This window comes from Microtus oregoni, unplaced genomic scaffold (genome assembly GCF_018167655.1).
Source record: "Microtus oregoni isolate MIOR12 unplaced genomic scaffold, Mior012 000007F_ref0000211, whole genome shotgun sequence".
Classification (NCBI taxonomy): Eukaryota; Metazoa; Chordata; class Mammalia; order Rodentia; family Cricetidae; genus Microtus; species Microtus oregoni.
Window position 1 is genome coordinate 22478796 of NW_024543066.1, and position 22858 is coordinate 22501653.

A 22858-nucleotide genomic window follows, 5' to 3' on the forward strand; every position below is an offset into this window, starting at 1 on the left:
CGTCAGAAAGGCAGACTTGATGACTCATGCCTATAATCCCAGCATCTAGAAAGCGGAGGCAGGAGGATTATTGCCAGTTCAGTGTCAGTGGGCTACACAGCAGTAGCTAAGTTGGGCTACAATGTGAGACACTGTTTCAAGAAAACGAAACCAGTCCAGTGAGATAAGACCAGGGTAAAAACACTCCTTTGGTTCCTGGAACCCACAGAATGAAAAGAACTGACTCCTAAAAAGTTAGGGCAACACATGCACACGCACACGCACACACACACACACACACACACACACACAAGAAACACAGAGTTTCAGTAAAAAGTCTGGGTGATCTGAGGACACGGGCGAGGGTGAGAAGGTCTGATGTATTCGGTACTGAGCAAGGAGCCAATGGAGGGTGAAGCTTGTTTTCATTCCTCTTGCTCCAATCTCACCAAATCGATTCCTCCTTCTCCTTTCCCTGCCATGGGTAAATCACATTAGCCATCCCAAATCACACGCTAGACGCCTCAAACGCTTGAACATCCATCCCACTCAGCCTTGGCCCCTCCTGCCTCACCTGTGCATTTGCACAACCAAGCCTTGGCCGCACGTCTGTCTCCCTGGCAGACTGTGAGCTCTGTGAATAAATGGCTTTGACACATCTCTGACTCCCAACAGCCAGCACTGTGTCTGACACACGAGCTGCAAAAAGTTAAATGTTTACTGAACAAATGCAAAGACAAGTAGGTGTTCGGGGTAGGGGAGAAGTTAGGAAGGTGTGTCAGATGACAGGAATCAAGACAAGATGCAAAACTCATGCAGTGTTTTTTTTTTTGTTGTTGTTATTTTTTTTCCCTTGACTTTACAGTTATTCTGGGAATAAAGTTAAGTAGATGGGAAAATCTGACGTGGCACAGACAGAAATGTGGAAGGGATTTTTTTTTTAAATGAAAATATTTCTAGCTTGCTTTCTCCTTCAAATTACACCCCACTAACTTGCTGAGAGGAGTATTAACAGATTCAAGGTCACCTCATAGTTCAGTGACCAAGCTGGATAGAATATAAGCCCAGCTTCGGCTAGGTGCAGTTTGTGTCCTTCGCTATACAGTGGTCCAGAGGGTTATAAGGTGGGTGGGGAAAGATAAGACAGTTAAAGATGAGCTAAGTGCCTGGGAGGGGCAGGACTACCCCCAGAGAAGGCCACAGCAAAAGCTGGAAGATGAGCGCAAGGTGTGTGTGGGGTGCCATTTGTGACTCTGTCTCAGCACTTTCAAAGCAAATAAGTGGAAATGGAAATCGGGCTAGGAGTCACTGGGCACTCTTGTTTCAGGATGCCAAGCTGTGACAAACCCACTCCCAACACCCAGTTCTGCAAACAGTTCTAGGCGAGGTTCCAGTAGAAGGGCCAAGGTTCAAACTACACGAATCTGGATGGCCTTGATGAACTGGCATATCTTCATGCCACACAAAGTCTTACTCCTAAGGTCCCTGAAGCACCTGCAGTCTGTCCTGAATGTGGCAGGAAGGCGGATAAGCACCCTATGTTAACTGTCTTGAGGTAGGAAGCAGGATTCTTTGCCTTAATCCTAGGGGAGTTCCGCTCCCCACGCCCTGCTCCGTGCAGGGGCATTTCATGACTCATCTTAATGAGGGAGGCTGTGTAAAAAAGGCCAAAGATGGCTAACCAGCAGGCAAACGTAAGGAACTGGAGAGAGGACTCAAGCATCACACTCAGAGCCCCCAACTCTTCAGGCCTGGGATTAAGATATCATTACAGGAAGCCCCTGGCTTTTCCAGGTGCAGATGGAGATGTCACAGCACTTCATTTGGTGTCCTCGCCATTCTAAAGCTTCCAGAATAGAAACAGTTGTCTCCCAAATCTGACAAATCATTCATTCATTTATTCATTCACTAGGTAATGTTTTATTGAGGCCTTACTATGTGCCAAGGGCCATTCCAGAGTTATCGATACAATCTTCAGAGCCTGCCCTTTGGATCTCATATCCTACTGGGTGGAGACGGACTACCACAGCAAACCACTAAGCGCCAGGGCTGGCAGTGAGATGTGCTATGAGAAAAGGAAAAAGCGGCACGGGGGGGGGGGGGGGCGCGGATTGGGAAGGACAAGTGCTATGTGGGGGCTAGAGGCCAGAACGGGGCAGCAGCCAGGCCTCACGGAGGCGAAGCTGAAGAGGCAAGATAGAGGAAGGGAGCCACGCTAACATTCCTGGAGAAGGCTGGGGCAAAGGCCCCAGAGTGGGAGTGTCGAGGTGTGTTCAAAGAGCAGGGAAGCCTGAGAAGCCTGGCAGACAATCATCCATTCATTTCTTCAGCTACCGCTCACTGGGGGCCCACCTGTTGGCCAGGCCTCAAGTGGTAAAAATCAGTAAGGCGCCCCCACGCAATGAACTTACAAAGCTGGGGAGTGGGGATAAAAAAACCAGGTTACAAAAAAAATTTACAGATTCAGGCTTAGCGACACACACCTATAATCCTAGTACTTTGGAGGCAAGTCCAGTCTCAGCTACAAAGCAAGACTGACTCAAAATAGAAACCCAAACAGACAGAAATATAATTACAGCTAGGCAGAAGGCTTCAGGCATAGTGGGTCTAATGCCCTTAAACAATTTGGGGGTGAATGATCCAGCAAGGACACTAAAAAATGTCACTCCATCTGACATAATGCTGGCGGTGCTGAATTGATCACTTGTTCCTTCTTAATAACAACAAGAAACAAAAAAGCCTTCCAGATGCTAAACTTGCAGAGAAAATCTTTTAAGTTGTAAGTGTACACTAGGTGTGTTTGCCACAACCGGGGCAGCCTCAAAATAAGAGTAGGCACCAGATGGAAAAACCCAGGAGAGGCCACAGAGTGGAGGCCTGGACATGGAAGGCCACCTCTGTGGTAATTTATAAACTAAGACTGGTCTCCTAAGCCCTCCAGACATCAAGAAGGCACCGCACAAGGCCCAGGGTCTGTTATAAGGGGTGGCCACCGCGTCCCACTGGCATCACCAGTGTCCTGATGCACAGGGAAGATCACACCTGCCTCTCCACGAACTGCTTAGGATCCACACTCCAAGGCAGGGACTCAGGGCACAGACCTCTGTCTGGGAGAGCCTGGTAGACCAAACTGTGGGGGAGGGTTTGGCCCAGAAGAGCTCTGGCCTAAGAGATGCCAGCTCTGTTTTTTCCAACTCAATGAATGTACCCTTCTTCACAGGACAGTAGAGTTCAAAGATGCCCTGCCCAGAACCAGCACGCACCCACAGAACAGAGTTTAGCCCTGTTGATCAGGAGCTGGACATCAAATTAAGTCAATCCATACTAGCTGGATCCAGATCTGACCAAACAGATGGGGAGGTACTGATGGCTGTAGACGTCACCAGTTGCCAGCAACCACCTCAAAGACAGAGGCAGGTGAGAAGGAAGCTGTGTGTGAGTCTTCACCAGTCCCTAACGAAGCTACTGAAGAGAAATAAATGTTCAGGGTCGGTCCCTCCCTGCAAGATGGGGTGAGACGAGACATACTCCCCACTGCCCCTGTGCCCCAACTCTAACCCCTGGCCAAACAGGCTCCGGGGTTTGCAACCTCAAATCTTCTAGACTACCCAGACTATCTTCTGTCCTGGTTTATAATCCTCAAGACATCCTTAGCTCTGATGCTGAACTCTGTCTAGAACACTTAAAGGAGAGAGGGTACCAACCTGCCCCCTTGGCCTTGACCCTAACGTGACCCAAGCACACTTTTTAAGACTGGCAAGAACATCTCCCTCTCCTGATCCCATTTCAGGACTGCCCACCACTTTTCCGTTCAGAAATGACCCCAGGCTTATCCACAACTAGGGTTCAAAGTGGTTCTTAGGTTAGCCTGGGCCTTTGCCAGAAACGATTCTACATACAGGGAAGAAGGCTGGGACCAAGATTATGAAGAAAAGTCCCTACAAAATGAGCCTCAGGTTCTTCTCTAAAGAGTTGCCCTTTCCGCCTCCTCAACTCCTCACCTCCTCCAGCCTGGGAGGATTTTACTTTGTAATCACTCTGTTTACAGCCACTTTGAGGGTTTCAGGATAGATAAGGGAGGAAGGCTTTGTTGGGAATAAGGAAAGGGGTGTGAGCCCTGAGCTTTGAGACAGGGGAGTAAACCCTCTACCTGGGAGCCAGCCAAACACGTTAGAAAACACACGCAGGCGCGCGCGTGCACACACACACACACACACACACATACACACACATGCGCGCGCACGCACTAAGCAGTTCAAGGCCAGCTTAGGATGGGGGTTGGGGAGAGGAGGCAAGTTTATGTTTGGCACCTGGGAAAGGTGGAACAATAACCAAAGCTTGGTCTCCATGCTTTTGCTAAACAGTGGGAACGGCTACCTGGCATTGTTCCAATTATGCTTCTCGGCTGGAGGGCTACTGTACTCCCCTGTCCCCAAATTTTCCAGTGCTCCAACCTGGGAACAAACTCGAGGAAAGAGGTGTGCAAATACTCCAACCTCTCCTGGTGGTCACCGATCATCCAGGAGGTCCGCTAGACAGGACCACCTGCTGAGCCACAAGCATACCCTTGGCTTCCTCTTGAAAGGGGTCTGACTCAGAACCACGCCACTCATCTTTTAAGATTCCCCTCAAACCATTCCTCCCCTGTGACATCCTCAGCTCTCCGGACTACTTCCCCTCCTCGCCCTCTAAATCTCCAAGAGGCCTGGTGTTTGCCTCTTTACAAACAGGCATGAGCCTTACTCTCTCTCCTTCCCCCAGCTCCAGACAAGTGTGCCTCTCTTCGATGCAGCTAAACACAAAGCACAGTACCTGGCAGAAGGCAAAGGCTTGGGAACTGTTTCTGCCATGCCTGATAACATGCACCTCAAAGGCATAGGAAGTGATGGACGGAGGGGTACAGAACCAATCACACAAACAGAATGGTAAAATCAGCAGACACAAAACATGCAGGGGATGCTTCATGGGGATTAAGGGGTGTCAAAAGGAAACTTAACCAGGGACTATATCAGTCCTTACCCTTCTTGAATTCCTCCAGCATGGCATCCAGCTTGGTGTCATGGAAAACAAAATGTACCGGGTGGTTGTAGAAGCGAGTGATAGTCTTGAGAGGGGTGCAGTCATCAGGGTCCACGAAAGCCAAGTCTTTGACATAAAGGATATCTACGATATTGGATTGCTCATCTTCAAACACAGGAATGCGAGTATAGCCACTTTCCATGATCTCAGACATGGTGTTGAAGTCCAGGATGGCATCACTGCGGATCATGAAGCAGTCGTGGAGCTGGGTCATGATATCCTCCACAGTTTTGGTCCTTAGTTCCAGGGCGCCCTGGATCATATTTAATTCCTCCTTCACCAGGTCATTATAGGGCTCTGTCACCTTCAACATCTCCATCAGCTTCTCCCGATTGTAAACAGTGCGAATCTCCTGACCCAAGAAGAAGTCCAGGAGTTTGCTGATGGGGAAACTCAGAGGAAAGGTGAGCAGCATAAAGACTTTGGTGAGAACAATAGTGTTGGCACCCACTGCCAGCCCATGTCGGGAGCACAGGGCTTGAGGTAAGATCTCCCCAAAGATGACAATGCCAATGGTGGAGGAGGCCACTGCCATGATGCCAGACCCGATGAGGTTGTCTAGAAGGATGGTGAGGGAGGTGTTGACCAGCACATTCCCCAGGAGCAGCGAGCAGAGCAAGTAGTTGCCCTTGCGCCGGATGGGCTCTATCTTGCGGGCGTACCTTCTCTCCTTTTCAGTTCCACAGTTCTGCACGATGCGCAGTTCCATCGGGTCCAGGGCCATAAGCCCCAGGTTGAGGCCAGAAAATATACCCGACAGCACTAACAGCACCAAAACAAGAAGGATGTGCAGCCAGAGAGGCAGAAACCTCCCATGCTCCTCCACCATAAAGAGCAGGGAGTCCTTGTCTGTCCATTTGAACCAGGGCCCGTCCACCCGGGCCCGGGTGCACAGCGCGTACAGCTTCATGTTCTCGCTCCTCCTCAAGAACTTAGTGAGCACCACTAGCATCCCCGACGTGTTCCCGCGGCTCACGTTGACCAGTCGCTGGACCACTAAGTCCTTGGTGAGCTCCAGGCAGTTGGTGGAGTTGTGGACCGTCTCGGCGTCGTCCACCTCAGTGAAGGAGATCAGGTTGCTGGAGATCTCGCTCAGGCTGTGGCCGTAGAGCCTCAAGTTCACCATGCTGCCCTCGGACACGAAGATGATGCCATCCGGGTTCATCCCGCACGACTTGTTGCAGCTCGCCAGCCTCATGCCCAGGATCACGCTCTGCTGGGGGCTGCTCTGGCCGCTGGCCGCCCGCGTCCATAGCGGCAGCAGCAGCGCGGCCAGGAGGAGGCGCCCTCGGGCCGGCCAGCCGTCCCGCCGCCCGCCCCCGCCCCCCGGCGCCATGTTGCTCCGGCCCCGCCGCTGCCCGCGCCCCGCCGCGCGCCTCAGTCGGCGCCGCCGCTCCTGCTCTCCTGCCGCTCCGCCGCCGCCGCGCCAACTGCCCCAGCAGCGGGCCTGACGTCAGGCCGCGCCCCGCCCGCCCCGCCCCGCCGCCCCACGCCCCTTATTTGCATGAGAGGTCCCGCCCCTACCCGTGCTCACGCGCCCGGCTTAAGGAGGTCTGCGCGCTTAAGGTGGAACGGCGCTAGGCAAACGCGAGAGCCCGCGGCAGGGGTGTGCTCAAGCCTCCGCGCGGAGCCCGGCTTCTCCCGCGCTCCCCCTTAGGGAACCCGACTCCCTGGCCCCGCGCGCCCGGCTCCTTCCGGATCCTCTCTGCACGCTGTGGCTCGGCTCTGGGGCGGTGGCGCTTCTCCTCGGGCACAGCGAGGAAAATGCATTTCCCGATTTAGAAAAAGAAAAGGGAACCTAAGGGCTCAGGCTGGCTTTACAACCTCCTCACTTCTGGGATTTTTGCTGACCTTGACCCGGTGGTCACTGCTCTCCAGCTTACCCCAACCCACCGCTCGCTTCTGCCTAGGGGCTCTACCCGACCTCTAAAGCGCCTAGAGCGGCCAGGCTCTAACTTAGGTTGACCACCTGTCATTTCTATTTAGGGCTGGGTTTTCACTGAATACCCAATATGCGCCAGACACTTGTTTCAGCCTCTGACGATATGGTAATGAACAAGCTAAAGCCTTTGTCCGTCGTAGTTTACAGCCTAGAACTGGAAGGCACATGGTTCTGCGTTGTGCCCTTAATAATAAACTGGTAACAAGTACAAAAAAAAAAAAAAAAAAGAGAAGAAGAAGAACCTAGGCACAAATCCTAGGCCTTTCAGATTTCCACTGTTAATCCTAGTTCCTGTCTGTAAATGACAGTAGGAATGAATGCTTTGTTTTGTTTTGTTGAAACAAGGTCTTAGGTAGTCCAATATAGCTTTGAACTTTCAAAATCTGAGGCTGACCTTGAACTCCTGATCTTCCTTCCTTTACCTCCCAAGTGCAGGGTTTACAGGCAGGTGCCACCATGCCTGGGTTGACTGTGTTTTTTAGTTACCGTTTTAGGTTTTAAGTTGATGGCTGAAAGAATGATAACAGCACCACCTGGCTAAGCATGTGGGAACAATTGGCTTACATACTGAGCGTGACAGGACAACGCTCTGTGAAGAGGCTTTGCTATGGAGTAATAGTTGCCGCTGCCGCTGCCGGCTCTTTCAGGACTATACCCTTAACCCAAAATTGTGGTGAGTGGCCAGCTGAGGCAGCTGCCTGTGGAAATGAACGGAGAGGTGTGGTTGCTGTTCTAGCCTTGAGATCACCGCTTCCTGAACGGCCCTGCTTGGATGTCATTCGGCAGCTGTCAACTGAGTGTGTGAGGATGACCACAGCCCTCCACCCAGAGCTGTCCGCCCTGTGGTGTGAAGGGCAGGACATGGAGGACAAACATCCTTATCTTAGTTGTGGAGCTACACTAAGCAGCAGGGACCACTGGGCTCCCAACAAGGCTTCCCCAGGCCCTGGAGACACAGAAAGCCCTTCTCTGCCTCCCTGTACAAATTCCTGTGTTTATTTTTACTTTGGTACACACTCTGCCAATAAAAGCAACAATCGATACCAGCAGCTAAAAGCCTAAACAGAAGGGAACACTCATGGGGTGTTGTGGGGGAGGCTTGGTAGCAGAAGCTGGATTAAATGCTCTGGCATCAAGGGCGAGGGTGTCTGTAAACAGCCTGCTGGAGGAAGTTCCTTGTGAGTAGGTGCCTCACCTCACACACCCAGTGTGTCCAGAAGACTAGGCTCTTAGTGAATAGTAGCCTCACTTTAGGCACTGGCAAAGACTTCCTGTCCCCCCCCCCCCTTTGTCTCCTCCAACCTGGAAGGGTCACCTGCATTATTTGAAAGCAACCCCAGGTCTCTGAAAATCCCCTACCCGGCTTCCCCATCATCCCAGTTGTCCACAGGCCCCCTGATTGCCCTTCCTGTCCTTAAAAACTTTCCCATTCTATTATCGATCGATTGGCTATTTTTATTTTGCCCTTTTGGGGCTGTGTTCACTGGCACGTTGTAGGTAGGCACTCAGTGGAAGCAATAAAAGCCAACAAAGGGAAAGAAACTAAGCACTTGAGCTACTTGGGTTAAAAGAAGATGTAAAGAAGCAAGGGAAATAAAGCAAGACGGGGACAATGGTGAGGGTCTGCTGTCTGTTAAACTCAAGCTAATTCACAATTGGATTTCCATAGTGATTAGGAGAAGAAGAGTAGATTCCATGAAGTAAAAAAATGTAATTTGGAGCAGTGGTGGTGCATGCCTTTAATCCCAGCGCTCGGGAGGCAGAGGCAGGCGGATCTCTGTGTGTTCGAGACCAGCCTGGTCTACAAGAGCTAGTTCCAGGATAGGCTCCAAAGCTACAGAGAAACCCTGTCTCGAAAAACCAAAAAAAAAAAAAAAAAAAAAAAAAAGAATATCTGAGCCTCACAAGTGCTGGGATTAAAGGTCAAACGCATAAATTAAATATATCTAAAAGGAAATGAAATTCCTCTTTGATCTAGCAGAGCAAACAAGACTTGCTTTATAAAAAATGAATGCTCGATGGGACCTGGGGAGATGGCTCAGTTATTAAAGTGCTTGCCATGTTAAGTATAAGGACCTGAGTTTGATCTTCAGCACTCATGTAAAAAAAAAAAACTGTGTGTAACAGTGCCTATCTGTAATCCCAGCCCTGGGAGACAAAGACTGGAGGATCCCTAGGGTTTGTTGCCAGCCAGTCTGGCCAAATCGGTGAACTCCAGAGTAAGTGAGAGACCCTATCTTCAAAAAGTAAGGAGGAGTAAATATAAGAATATACCTGACATTGACCTCCAAACTCTGTGTATGCACACACAGGCACGCGGATTAAAGAAAGAAAGAAATGGTAATATAAGAGATGTCAGAAGAGCTCAAGCTTGTGACTCGGTGGATGTGGCTGTCAGCTTGCACCTCTAGGGAGGGCATCTGTCTTCCTTTCTCATAAATACAGAGAAGAATCTATGGCATATAACATCAGGAGATTTAAACCTGGATGGCTGTGTGGCTCACAGCAACTAGGCTGTGAGAATGGAGAAACTTCTCTCTTTAGGGACAGAGAAAGACCCCTGTCTCTCCGCCTCAGGGTGGCCGGTCCTTACTCATCGGACTTGTCTCCTTTTGCAAGTAAGGAATCTGGGGGAAAGTCCTCCTTAGGCGATGAGCATCTCAAAGCATTCCGTTCATGAGTTCCTTGGACGTGGATGGTCCTTTCTGACAGTGTGTCTACCTCTCCCACGGTTGCAGCCGCTTCTTCTTAGTCCTAGGCAATGGAGCTACCTTAACCGGTGTCGCTCTCTTTCTTGCCCCTGGCTTCACACTAATGCTGGGTTTGAGTGATGAAGGACTCTGAACTGGCAAACCAAGATCTTACCCTTCCAAGCTAGATTCTTTGTCTCTTCACCTTCTAGGTTCCTAGAATGGAAAAACTGTGAAAAATAAATAAATCTGCCTTTCTGCTAATGATGCCCAGAATCTGCAGCCTGCCCTGAACTCACACTGGAAGTCAGTTGGAATGTGTCATGGACCCTGGAGTGGAAAGCCTGATTGGGGACAGAGGGGCATTTATCAGAGGATGGTGCAAGCCATTGTCGGTATGCATAGCAAGTCTGCACTAGCCCCCTCGTAAGCCTACATATGTCCTTGTTATTTATAGGACATGTCCAAGCCATTGTATTGTCTCAGGAGGCAAGGGACCTTTCTCCATGTATAGGGGGACAAAATGAGCTGAAAATTAGCTCAAATCCCAACTCAAATCACAGCAAGTGAGGGCACGGTTACCTGGGTGTAGCGAGTGTCATGATTTCTGACTTCACTGAGTCGGAGAATAAACATCGGGTTAGAGGGCCATACCAAGGAAAGGATGTGCCTCACGCGGGAATGCCAAGCCACAGAGCAGAGAGACGGTTGATATTAATTGGGTAAGTAGGCTTCAAAGGTCTCCTTGGGGGCAGAACCACAAGGGGCTGGATGCCCCTGTGTTGGGGGTCAGAGTTCTGCAGGTACACTGTGGGCTGGTTCAGCTGCTGACTACCCATGAAGCCTGGGTTTCTGGAATAGTCTTGAGTGCTGTGTGATGATGCTCGGTGAGGTCTTCACGGACAATGACAAGAATTCAATAGATGTGCTTAGTGATAACGATCATGATACAAGTGATGTAAAGAGGACACGCCCCTGCCCCTTGCTTTGAAAAAATATTTGCTCTTATTATTTAGGAATTTTATACATATAGTTAATGTATTTTGATCATACCTACTCCCCTTTTCTTTTCTTTTTATTTTTTCTTTTTTTTTTTTTTTTTTTTTTGGTTTTTCGAGACAGGGTTTCTCTATGGTTTTGGAGCCTGTCCTGGAACTAGCTCTTGTAGACCAGGCTGGTCTCGAACTCACAGAGATCCACCTGCCTCTGCCTTCCAAGTGCTGGGATTAAAGGCGTGCGCCACCACCGCCCGGCCACCTACTCCCCTTTTCAATTCCCCCTGGATCTCCACCCACAATATGTCTCCCTCCAACCTCATGCTCCACCCCTTTTTAATAAGCGTCGGTGTCAGATTAGTGCTACCCATATGTGCTTGGGTGTGGGGCTGTAGCCTGGAACATGGGGAACCTACCAGTGGCTGCACTCATCAAAAGATATTACCCTTCCTCCCCCACCAGCTATTAACTACCAATAGTTCTCAGGTCGGGGTGGGGGATCTCATGAGCCTCTCCCCCATTCGTTCCAAAAATTTCACTGGCTTGATCTTGTGCGGTAACCGCAAGTGCTATTAGTTCTTGAGTGTAGTGAGCATATCATCTCCAGAAGATAGCATACCACAGCTCTGCTCTCCACACTCCTGCTTTAAAGCTCTCCTAAGCCTGAGCCTTAGTGGTGCTTATGGAGGAGGGAGACATTAGTATAGACGGCCCATTTAGAGCTGTGCACTCAGTCACACACTCTCAGCACTTCACCTACTTCTGAGTCCCCTTGCAAGAAGCTTCCCCGACAAAGGAGAGAGCAGCACAAATCTATGGGTATCCACATAAATATTTAAAAGGCAGACCGGCAACATGGTCATTTAGCAAAACAATAATAGTAGGTTCCTCCCTAGATGCCCTCATTCTTTTTTTAATCACTGTGTGTCCCCATCTACCCCTGGCCACACAGCCTTCTTCTTCCCTTTTCTCCAAAGGGAGATCTGTAGAGAATGATGGGGCAGGAGGGAGAAGCTGAGAGAAAGGTCACATAGGACCAAACAGATCACATCTGGACACTGGCCTCTGGGGAAGGGAGCAAGGAAGATGGAGTGGCAGAGGTGCTGGATAGAAGTGAGCTGGAGACAGGTCTTCAAAGGGGTTAGAACCTGGAAGTCTATGCAAATCAGGGAGAGAGAAGCCCACCGTTCAGCATCCAGGAGACCCCAGCATCCAGCCTACCGTCCAGCATCCAGGAGACCCCAGCATCTAGCCTACCGTTCAGCATCCAGGAGACCCCAGCATCCAGAGGACCCCAGCATCCAGCCTACCATCCATCATCCAGGAGACCCTGTTTGTCCCCAAGTCTGGTTACCCCAGCAAGATTTTTCTTCTGCTTCTGAAAACACACAAAGATAGTCTGTCTGTATGTCTGTTTCTATCTCTTTTGATTCTTTAGTGTAGGGATCAAACCTAAGGTTTTTACTTGTGTAGCACGTAAGTGTTCTAACATTGGGCTTCATCCCTGTTCATTATATATTCTTGAAATAAGTCCTCTGTTCTAAGATTGTGGTTTACATCGATGGTCCTCCATCCAACAGGTTGTCTGTTTCTTTGTTGGTGACAGGCTGGCCTTGAACTCAATACCCTGGGCCACCAAGCTCTTGAGTGCTGGCATTCCAGGCCAGTGCCATCACCCCCACCTCTTCAGGGTGCTTTGGTATCTGGTGCTGGAGAGGGAACACAGGGCCTCATACTTGTAAAGATATGCTCTACCACTAAGCTGAACCCACAGCCCTGACCTTTTTGTATTGTTAGGGATTAGCTAGTGATGCTGGAGAAAAGGAAAGACTGAGATAACAAACCTGACTGTTGACAGAGGATTCAAAGCTAAGTGCCTGGGATCACCGCTCCCTGGCACCTCTGACCCTTGTGTGGATTTGAAGCTGATCAGTGGGTTTGTTCATTCCTGGCCTTGACAAGTCTCACTTTCTCAAGCTTCTTATCCCAAATGATCAACAGATAGAGGCAGCCTTGCCTGGAAAAGATAAGAGAAAATACAAAGGGCAGCACGCTGTAGGGCCTCCTGATCAGTGAGCCTTCCCTAGGCTTACACCATGCAATTTGATGCTGGATTGCTTTGCCTAGCATATGCCAGGCCCCAGGGCTCAATCTACAGAGTGGAGAAAGGGAGGGCAGAATATCAAGAGAATAATTGTAAGGATTAAGGACCATTCCAGTGCCCACCTGGCTTTGGGTAAAATTAAACCCAAAGAAATTTCACAGAAGCTTCTTCCATTTTTGCAATGCCTGGCAAGACAAAAGCAGTGTTTCTCCAACAGATCCGGCACTCACCAGGATGGCTAGTCCTGCGAGCCAGCTTCTTCTAGGGACTCCCTATTTCTGCCTTTTGCGGGCACATATGGGACCTTTGCCATTTCCATGAACCATCTCCCCAGTTTTTAAAAATATTCTTTTTTTAAAAAATATTTATTTATTATGTATACAATATTCTGTCTGTGTGTATGACTGCAGGCCAGAAGAGGGTACCAGTCCTCATTACAGATGATTGTGAGCCACCATGTGGTTGCTGGGAATTGAACTCAGGACCTTTGGAAGAGCAGGCAATGCTCTTAACCTCTGAGCCATCTCTCCAGCCCTTGAAAATATTCTTAAACCCGGCATGGTAATACATGCTTTTAATCCCAGTACTCAGGAGGAAGAGGCAGGCAGCTCTCTATGAGTTTGAGGCTGGTCTGGCCTACAAGTTCCAGGACAACCAGGGCTACACAGAGAAACTCTGTTTCCAAAAACGAAACAAAACAAAAAAAACCAAAAACCAAAAACCAAAACAAACAAAAAAGAGGCAGGAATGACAGTGCCAGGGATTAGGATAGAAGAGGAAGAAGCACTTAGCCAGTGGCTTTCTATACAAAACTACAAGTCGGCTTCCTGAGACTGTTTAGTCCTTGCTCGCACAGGCTCTCTCTTTCCCCCTTTTCTTCTCTCTTCTCTCTTTCTTCAATCTTTCTCCCCCATGCTCCCCCTCTCTTCCCCTCCGTGTGTGTGTGTGTGTGTGTGTGTGTGTGTGTGTGTACATGTGTACTAGAGCCCAGGAAAGCTAGAGGAGCTGGAATAGAGAGAGGCAGTCGTGAGAGCTACAGGATGTAGTGCTGGACCCAGCTCAGCTGTATGTACTCTAAACCACTGAGCCACCTCTCTAGCCCATCTATTGTGTTTTATTTTTTTAAGATTTATTTAATTTTATATGCATTTAGTTTTTCCAACATGTGTGTATACCACATGTGTGCCCAGTGCCCGCGGAGGTAAGAGGAGGGTTTTAGAACCTTTGAAACTGGAGTTATAAATAATTGTGAGCCACTAAATAGGTGCTGGGAACTGAATCCAGAACCTCCATTGGAGCTCTTAACTATTGAACCATCTCTCTGGCCTTGGTATTTTACTTCTAAAGAGAGAGAAAAAAAAGTCTGATATTGACCCAGTCAAACTGATTTTCTCTTTCTTTCTTTCTTTCTTTCTTTCTTTCTTGTCTTTCTTGAGACAGTTTCTCTGTGTAGCACTGGGCCCTGGCTGTTCTGGAACTCACTCTGTAGACCAGGCTGGCCTCAAACTCAGAGACCCAGCTGCCTCTGTCTCCTGAGTGCTAGAGCCACTTGGCCACCACCACCCAGCTTAAATTGATGTCTTCAGCAATCCACAACAAGAACAATACTGGTCTCATGTGTTGCTAAAAGCATCCCATTGGAACTGCCCTTGGCCCTGGGAAAGAGGATTAGAATGTTCTCTTTGCCAGTTCTCTGTCATTGGTGTCATTGGCACATTCATGGTGTGCTCGCTAGTTTCACGTCAACTGGACAAAAGTAAAAGTCATCTGAAATGAGGGAACCTCAACTGAGAAAATGCCCCCATAAGATCTGGCTGTAAGGGATTTTCTTAAGTAGTAATTGTAGGTGGTGCCATCCCTGGGCTGGTGGTCCTGGGTTCTATAAGAAAGCCAGTAGGCAGCACCCCTCTATAGCTTCTGCACCAGCTCCTGCCTCCAGGTTCCCACCTGGCTTGAGCTCCTGTCCTGACTTCCTATGATGATGATCTATGATGTGGAAGCATAAGCTGAATGAACCCTTTCCTCCCCAAGTTGCTTGGGTCATGGTGTTTCATCACAGCGATAGTAACACGGTAATTTTACAATGTGGCAATCAATCAGCTCGGGCAAATCAATGAGGCAAGTTTTGATTGTGTTCCAGCCGCACCCAGAAATCAGGGCATGAGATCTTCATTCCCAGGTGTCCAGATTTCCTCAGGTTTAGCTAATGATTGCCACCACACAAGCTCCTCGGAAGAGCCTGTAGTGTGTGTTGCTGGGCCTCAGGGCCTTTTACACAAGAGGACTGAATCAGAGGCAGGCTCTGTCCTAATCTAAATTCTTGGCTGCACAGTCCTTCCTGGGGCTATAGTTCGGGTGTGTCCCCTGGAGTTCATGTGTTGGAAATTCAGCCCCCAAAGTCATGTGTTGATGGTATCTGCAAGTAGAGACTTTAAGAAGGAATTAGCATTAGTCAAGATCACTATGAGGGCAATAGAATGAGGGCACTAGTGACTTTAGAAGAGGGAGAGGGCCTGGCATGCTTTCAGTCTCCCCATGGCAATTCTTCTGCCATGGTATGGCACAGGCACAGGCTCTCACCGGCTGCTGAGAACCTGCTCTTGGACTTCTCCCACCCCAGAGCCGTGAGTCCAGCGAACATCTATTCTTTATAAACTAACTGGTCTCAAGGAATTTGTTATAAGAACAAATAAACAAAGATATTAGTCAACCAGAGGGGGGGAATACAATTATTTCCACTATCTGAAGGAAAAGGCTAGCTTAAATTGAATTGCAGGGGATTACTTTGATCTGTTCCAGGGCCTGTCCTCTCCATGGCTCAATCCACTCCTGCCCTTGGGGATGGATGGGAACCTCTTTCATCTTCTCCCATGTCTTTTCTTTTTTAGATTTTACTTTTTTTTTAATGAGTGTTTGTATATATATGCAACATGTGTGTTCAGGGCCCATGGAGGAGCAGAAGATGGTATCAAATCCCCTGGCCTGGAGTTACAGACTGTGAGCTTCCCTGTGGTTGCAGAGAATGAACTGATAAATAAAAACAAATATTGGAAAATAGTTTTTGCATTTCTTTATTTTAGCATGTGTATATATGTGTGTGCTGCTACACACGTTTGGAGATCAGAGGACAACTGATCTCCAGAGTTGGTTTTCTCCTTCTGCTGTGTAAGCACTGGGGCTTGAACTCAGGTCCTTAGGCTTGGCAGCAAGCACTTTTTTGTTGTTTTTTTTGTTTGTTTGTTTTTGTTTTTTCAAGACAGGGTTTCTCTGTGGCTTTGGAGCCTGTCCCGGAACTAGCTCTGTAGACCAGGCTGGTCTCGAACTCACAGAGATCCTCCTGCCTCTGCCTCCCGAGTGCTGGGATTAAAGTCGTGCGCCACCATCGCCCGGCTAGCAACAAGCACTTTTATCCACTTATTCATCTCTATGGCCCCAGAGCTCCAAATTCATGGGATCCAACAGATACCTTCTTCTGATTTTTTGTAGGTGCCAACCATGCACATGGTATATATGCATGGAGGTAAAACATCCAAACATGCAAAATAAACATGTAAGAAAAACATGTAAATCTATTTTTTTAAACTAAAGTCTTTTTTCTCTTTTCCTTTCTTTTTCTTTTTATCTTTTTTTTTTTTCCATTTTTAAAGCCAGGGTTTCTCTGTGTAGCCCTGACTGTCCTGGAACATTCTTTGTAGACCGGACTGGCTTTGAACTCACAGAGATCCAGTTGCCTCTGCCTCCCAAGTGTTGGGATTAAAGGTGTGCACCATCATCACTCAACGATCTGCCACAATTTAACTCTTCCACCTCACTCCACTTTCGGTCTTCACTGCTTCGAAGAGTATAACTTGTCTCCAAATTTTGGATTTTCTCTGTGGTCTTGTGACTGACAAGACCTTACTATGTAGCCCTGAGAGGCCTGGGGCTCACTGTAACCCAGGCTGGCCTTGAATTTGGGTTAATCCTACAATTTCTGCCTCCTGAGAGCTGGGACTATAGGTGTACCCGGGCTGGACAGATGGTGGATCCTTAAAACAGTTATTTATGTGACTGTGTATACATTTAAGTGTATGCCATGGCTCCAATGTAGAGGTCAAAGGTCAGTTCTCTACTCCCACCATGTGGGTCCCAGGAATAGATCTCAGGTCATTAGTGGTGAGCACTTTTGCCTTCCTGTCCCTCTGCATAGTCCTAGGGCGGAGTGTTACATCTGCTGAAGCAGAGGTTTGATGGCGGCAGGAAGTGACAATCTCTTTTTCTTTCTTGGGTCACCCCCACCTCTTGACTGTGGGAGGTATGTTAGTTTTGTTGTTGTTGTTTTGTTTGTTTGCTGTGTAGCAAATTACTGCCCCCTCCTAATTGAGAGGCTCAAAGCAGTAAACATTTATTAAGTCAAATTCCATGGGTCAGGAATCAGGGAAACAGTTTATCTGGGTGGTTCTGGCTCACAAATTGTACTCAGGGCTGTCTGGAGCTGCAGTCATCTGAATGGTTGATGGGGGCTGGAAAATCCACTTCCAAATTCTCATCCCTGGCCACCGGTAAGAGGCTGGAGTTTTCGCATTATTCTGTCTGTTTGAAGGATTAGGTAACTGGCTTTCCCCAGAACAAGTGATCCAAGAAAGGTTGGTGGGAAGACGAGGTTTGTTTTGTGATCTTGTCTCACAAAAGGACAAATCACTACTTACTTCCTATTACATTCCTATTTCGTGGGTCACATGGATCGTATCTGATATTCTGGAGGGAAGAACCCACATAAAGACCCTAAATTGAAAATAGCCATCAGGGGTCTGGCTCCCGCAGGATATACAGAAACATCCCCTTCACTGAATGTTATTGTTTTTTGTTTTGTTTTGCTTATTCGAGATAGGTTCTCCTTAAGCCTGGCTGTCCTGAAACTCACTGTGTAGGCCAGGCTGTCCCCAAACTCAAGGAAGGCCTCCTGGCCTTGGCTTTCCTGTAGTAATAAGGGCAGCGGGGCTGCGTCCCCAGCACCCCGGCTGCCTGGCTAGCTTATGCCCGAAATAACAACACACAAATTGTATTCATTTAATCATTGCTTGGCCCATTTCTATCTAGCCTCTTCTAGGCTAATTCTCACATATTAATTTAGCCCATTTCTAATCATCTGTGTAGCGCCCCTAGGTGCGCTTACCGGGAAGATTCTAGCCTATGTCCATCCTGGGTCGGAGCTTCATCGCGTGCGTCTGCCTGGGAGCTGGGAGCATGGCATCTCTCTGAGGCGTCTGCTCCCGAGAGGAGAGCTGTGGAGTCTGAGCTCACTTCCTCTTCCTCCCAGCATTCTGTTCTGTTTACTCCTCCCACCTATCTTCTAACCACTGAGGGCCAAGCAGTTTCTTTTTATTTAACCAATGACCTTCCTCCATCACTTTCCAAATGCTAGGATTAAAGGCCTGGGCCACCATGACTAGCTCAGGCTAGAATCTTAAACATCCCCCACGGGCTCACATTTTGAATAACCAATCTCTCTCTATTGGTGGTACCATTTTAATGTAGATAGCTGAGGCTGATAGTATAGCTCATTTATTTATTTATTTATTTATTTATTTTTTAAATTTATTTATTTATTAAGGATTTCTGCCTCGTCCCCGCAACCGCTTCCCATTTCCCTCCCCCTCCCCCGATCAAGTCCCCCTCCCTCATCTGCTCAAAGAGCAATCAGGGTTCCCTGACCTGTGGGAAGCCCAAGGACTGCCCACCTCTATCCAGGTCTCGTAAGGTGAGCATCCAAATTGCCTAGGCTCCCACAAAGCCAGTACGTGCAGTAGGATCAAAGACCCACTGCGATTGTTCTTGAATTCTCAGTATTCCTTATTGTCCGCTAGTATAGCTCATTTAGATCCTGGGTTCAATCCTCAGAACCACAACCGATAGATAGATAGATAGATAGATAGATAGATAGATAGATAGATAGATAAAATCCAGCTAGTAAATAGAAAGCTGGCCCAGTGGTTAAGAACAGTTGTGTTCTTGTAGATTTGGGCTCAGTTCTCAGGATCCACATGGTGGTGGCTCATAACCATTTGTAACTTCAGTTCCAGGGGACCTGACTCCCTCTTCTGGCCTCCACAAGCACTGCACACACGTGATATGCTTACATGCATGCAGCCAAAACACACAAACAAAATAAATCAAATCTAAAAATAACATAAAACCCAACTAGGCTTCCCCACTTCCTTGTCATCACCCATCCCAGACACTTTTCCTTCTCCTTTGGATCGCCCATTTGTCTCCTGTCTGGCTTCTCCGCTTCTGTCTTGTTCCCCTACAGTCTATGTTTTTTTAAGTCAACAGCCAGAGTGACCCTTTAAAAACTACTGAGAAGGTATATTCGCTACCAGAAGCACTCCCATTTCTTTTGACGTCATAGTCAAAGCCTTGGCATTGACCTACAACCTGTGGTTTGGTTTGAATCCAGTTAGGGGGAAGACAAGAGTCCTTAGTGGAGGAGTGATGGATGTGATAGAAATGAGAACATTTGGAAGAGTACTGTTGATGGTCTGTTAGGTACCTGTGATAGGAAGCTGTCCAGCTGAGAAGTTGTATTGTAGGCTGACAAGATGGCTCAGTGGATAAAGGCTCTTGCTGCCAAGCCTGACAACCCGAGTTCAATCCCTAGGATTACAAGCTGTCCTCTTACCTGCACACACACACACACACACACACACACACACACACACACTGTGGCATATACACGGCCCCCAATAAGTAAAATAATAAAATAATAAAGATTTTTAGAAATGCTTCATTGTGATGCATGACTATAATCTCAGCACTTGGAAGACAGAGGTGGAACCATTAAGGGTTTGTAATTGGCCTTCGCTGCCTAACAACATCGTCTAAGACAATGAAACACAAAGATATAAGGGAATAAGTATTAATTAATGATTTTTTTTAAAAGCTAAGCCTGATTTGGGCATGATTTTGCATGTAACCCCGGCAGTTGGGAGGCAGAAGCAGGTGAATCTATGAGTTCAAAGCCAGCCTGGTCTATAAAGCATGTTCTAGGCCATTCTGGGCTTCATAATGAGACCTTCTTTCATAAATCAAACCCATACTCCCACTTACCAAGTGCTAAGTGTGTCTTAGCCTCTCACCTTTCTCTTCTTACTCCACTTTGGTACTTAGAGTAATTCTATGATGTGAATCTTTGTGATATTCCCTTTTTACACACAGAAAAAAACAGGTCCCAAACACCTTAAATACCTTGCTTGTGGCCAAGGGACTAGACAGGCCAGCATGGCACAATGCTGAAATCCAACCCTGATTGTCTCCAGCATTCCAAGGAGCCATGTTCCCGGAGAAATGTTGAAGCTAAAGAACACACACATTTTCAGGACAGAAGCTAGAAATCTTTATTTAAGGAACAGCTGTGGGCTAGGGATACAGCTCAGTGGTAGTCTGTGACCTTCACACAACAACCATCCTCAGTGTAAACCAACGAGAGGGAAGCTGCTGAGGGTGTTCTTCACGTCAGCTGAGCACTTTGGAGGCTAACCCAGGAGGATTGGTTTGAGGCCAGCCTGGACTACCTAGTGAGAATGTTGTCTGTGTTTTGTTTTCATTTGTTTTGTTTTGTTGTGAAATAGGATCTCACTGTGTAGCCCAAGTTAGACTGAAACTTTCTGTGTAAACTGGACTGGACTTGAACTCACAGAGATGGCTCATAGGTAGGCAGGTCTCTGAGTTCCAGGACAGCCTGTTCTACAGAGCGAGTTCCAGGACAGCCAAGATTACACAGAAAATCCCTGTACTGAAAAAAAAAAAAAAAGACAAACCAAACAAACAAACCGCCCCCCAAGGCAAAGAAAAACAAAACAAAAACCCTTAGCCATATGTGAGTTTAGATGTTCAAAAACAAAGAGTAATGTAATTTGAGAAACACTACCATGTTTTCACAGTTGGACTCCTTACACACATTTTTATTATGTTTGTAGCATTGGCTGACCTGAAACTCACTATACAGACCAGGTTTGCCTTGAACTTGTGCCTCTTTGTGCTAGGATAACAGGTGTATGTGGCCATACCCACACAAGCCTAGTCTTCAGTGTTCAGTCTAACCTTGGCCTCTTAGCTTTCCACGAGAACCAGCATCCTCTGCTTATATTGGGAACCACCACCATCAAGTAGGCTCAGGACTTGGACCAGGTGACCCTCCCAGGTTCCAGACTGGTTTCTAGACATGCTCATGGTTTCCACTTGTCTCTAAGACGCTGATTTTCCTTGCAGGTTCTAGGTTCTTCTCTTTCTTTCTTTCCTTTTATGTAGTCTCTCTCTCTCTCTCTCTCTCTCTCTCTCTCTCTCTCTCTGTGTGTGTGTGTGTGTGTGTGTGGTGTGTAACAATGTCTACTTGCTAAGTAAACAAGGCTGGCCTCCAACTTGGGGCAATCCTCCTGACTGCTGCGGCTATAGGCATGTGATACTGCAGCTGACTCTCCCAGATTAATAGGCATGCACTCTCCCAAATACTTCCTTTTAAAAGGGCCAGAGTCACTTTCCCAGAATACATTTCACAAAGTGTTTAAGGCCATGCGTAGTCCTGCAGATCAATAATCCTAACACTGAAGAGGCTAAGGCAGGAAGACTTCAAGTTTAGGTACGAGCTTCTCAAGCTGGAGGCACACCTGGACCACATATTGAGACCCTTTCAGCCACACCTCCTAATGACCTGTTGTTTTATTCATAGATGAATGCATCTCTCAAAACTCATCAGAGAAGCTTCTATTAGCAGGAGATGGTGATGAACACAGAGACCCACAACTGGCTAAGGTACAGAGCGTAAGAGAATATGCTCTGTCCCAAACGGAATGCCTATACTGCACATCCTCCTCCCGAAGCTCAGGAATCCTTGCAGAAGCAAGCGTGGGAAGAGCGTAAGAGGCAGAGTCAGTGGATAAGCTGCAAGAGCACGGTGTCTTCCAGACACAGCAGAGCAGATGCACATAGGAACTCAGGACAGTTAGGACAATGTGTACAAGCCCAGTGCAAAGTCAAGCCAAATCAAATCTCAGCAGGGAGAAGGGAAGCAGACATGAAGCCTCACCCCTTGCTGGTGATCTATTGGGAGCTGTTGCTGGAAGATGTTGAGAGAGAGAGAGAGAGAGAGAGAGAGAGAGAGAGAGAGAGAGAGAGATGATGGAGGAAGGTCATTAGTTAAATAAAAAGAAACTGCTTGGCCCTCAGTGGTTAGAAGATAGGTGGGAGGAGTAAATAGAACAGAACGCTGGGAGGAAGAGGAAGTGAGCTCAGACTCCACAGCTCTCCTCTCGGGAGCAGACGCCTCAGAGAGATGCCATGCTTCGCTCTCCCGGGCAGACGCACGAGATGAAGCAAGCCGCCAGGTTAGACAGGCTGAACCTTTCCCGGTCTTCAGCATGTCTAACCTGGCGGCTTGCTTCATGGCGTGTGTCTGCCCGGGAGCGGGGCATGGCGTCTCTCTCAGGCATCTGCTCCCGAGAGGAGAGCTGTCGAGACTGACCTCACTTCCTCTTCCTCCCAGCGTTCTGTTCTGTTTACTCCTCCCACCTATATTCTAACCAATAAAATGGGCCAAGGCAGTTCCTTTATTAGCCAATGACCTTCCTCCATCATGCATTAGTATAGATTTTGCTTTATTGATAGAGATTTATGGTCAATTTTGTTATATGTATATATATTTCTGATATTGATTAAGGTATTGTGATTGTGTAGTTCATTATTAAAATGTAATGTATAATTAGGAAATATAGGTTGTTGATGGATAATCATAAATAATAGTCAAGTTTGTAGTCATGTTAGTTAATATTTTCTAGATGTGCGTAGATATATTTTAGATAGGCATTCTTCATATTTTTCAAAGATTATAGAATATGGCATTTTAAATGTTTTAATAACTTAGGACTTTTCATGACAATGAGACACTCTGCTCTTGGCAGCACCAATCTACTTCACGAGGAAGATGGGCATCGAAGAGGCTCGTTATGGAGTTTGATAGCCATTTGGGCAAGAAACTGCTCTTGCCTGGACTATTGCATAAACTGGACACAGAGAACCCTCAGAGAGAGGATTA

The 22858-nt window shown here is 47.7% G+C and overlaps 1 protein-coding gene across 2 annotated transcripts in view; it reads right to left on the reverse strand.

Annotated features, from left to right (window-relative positions):
• Cnnm4 (cyclin and CBS domain divalent metal cation transport mediator 4) overlaps positions 1-6459 on the reverse strand; it is a 42883-nt gene extending 36424 nt beyond the window's left edge. The window contains exon 1 of one of the 2 annotated variants that reach the window (XM_041655808.1): positions 4999-6459. In XM_041655808.1, the coding sequence (XP_041511742.1) occupies positions 4999-6394 (1396 nt within the window). In that variant the 5' untranslated portion in view covers positions 6395-6459. The remainder of the gene's footprint in view (positions 1-4998) is intronic. The other variant, XM_041655809.1, reaches the window with a different exon arrangement.
• Between the last annotated feature and the right edge of the window lie 16399 nt (positions 6460-22858).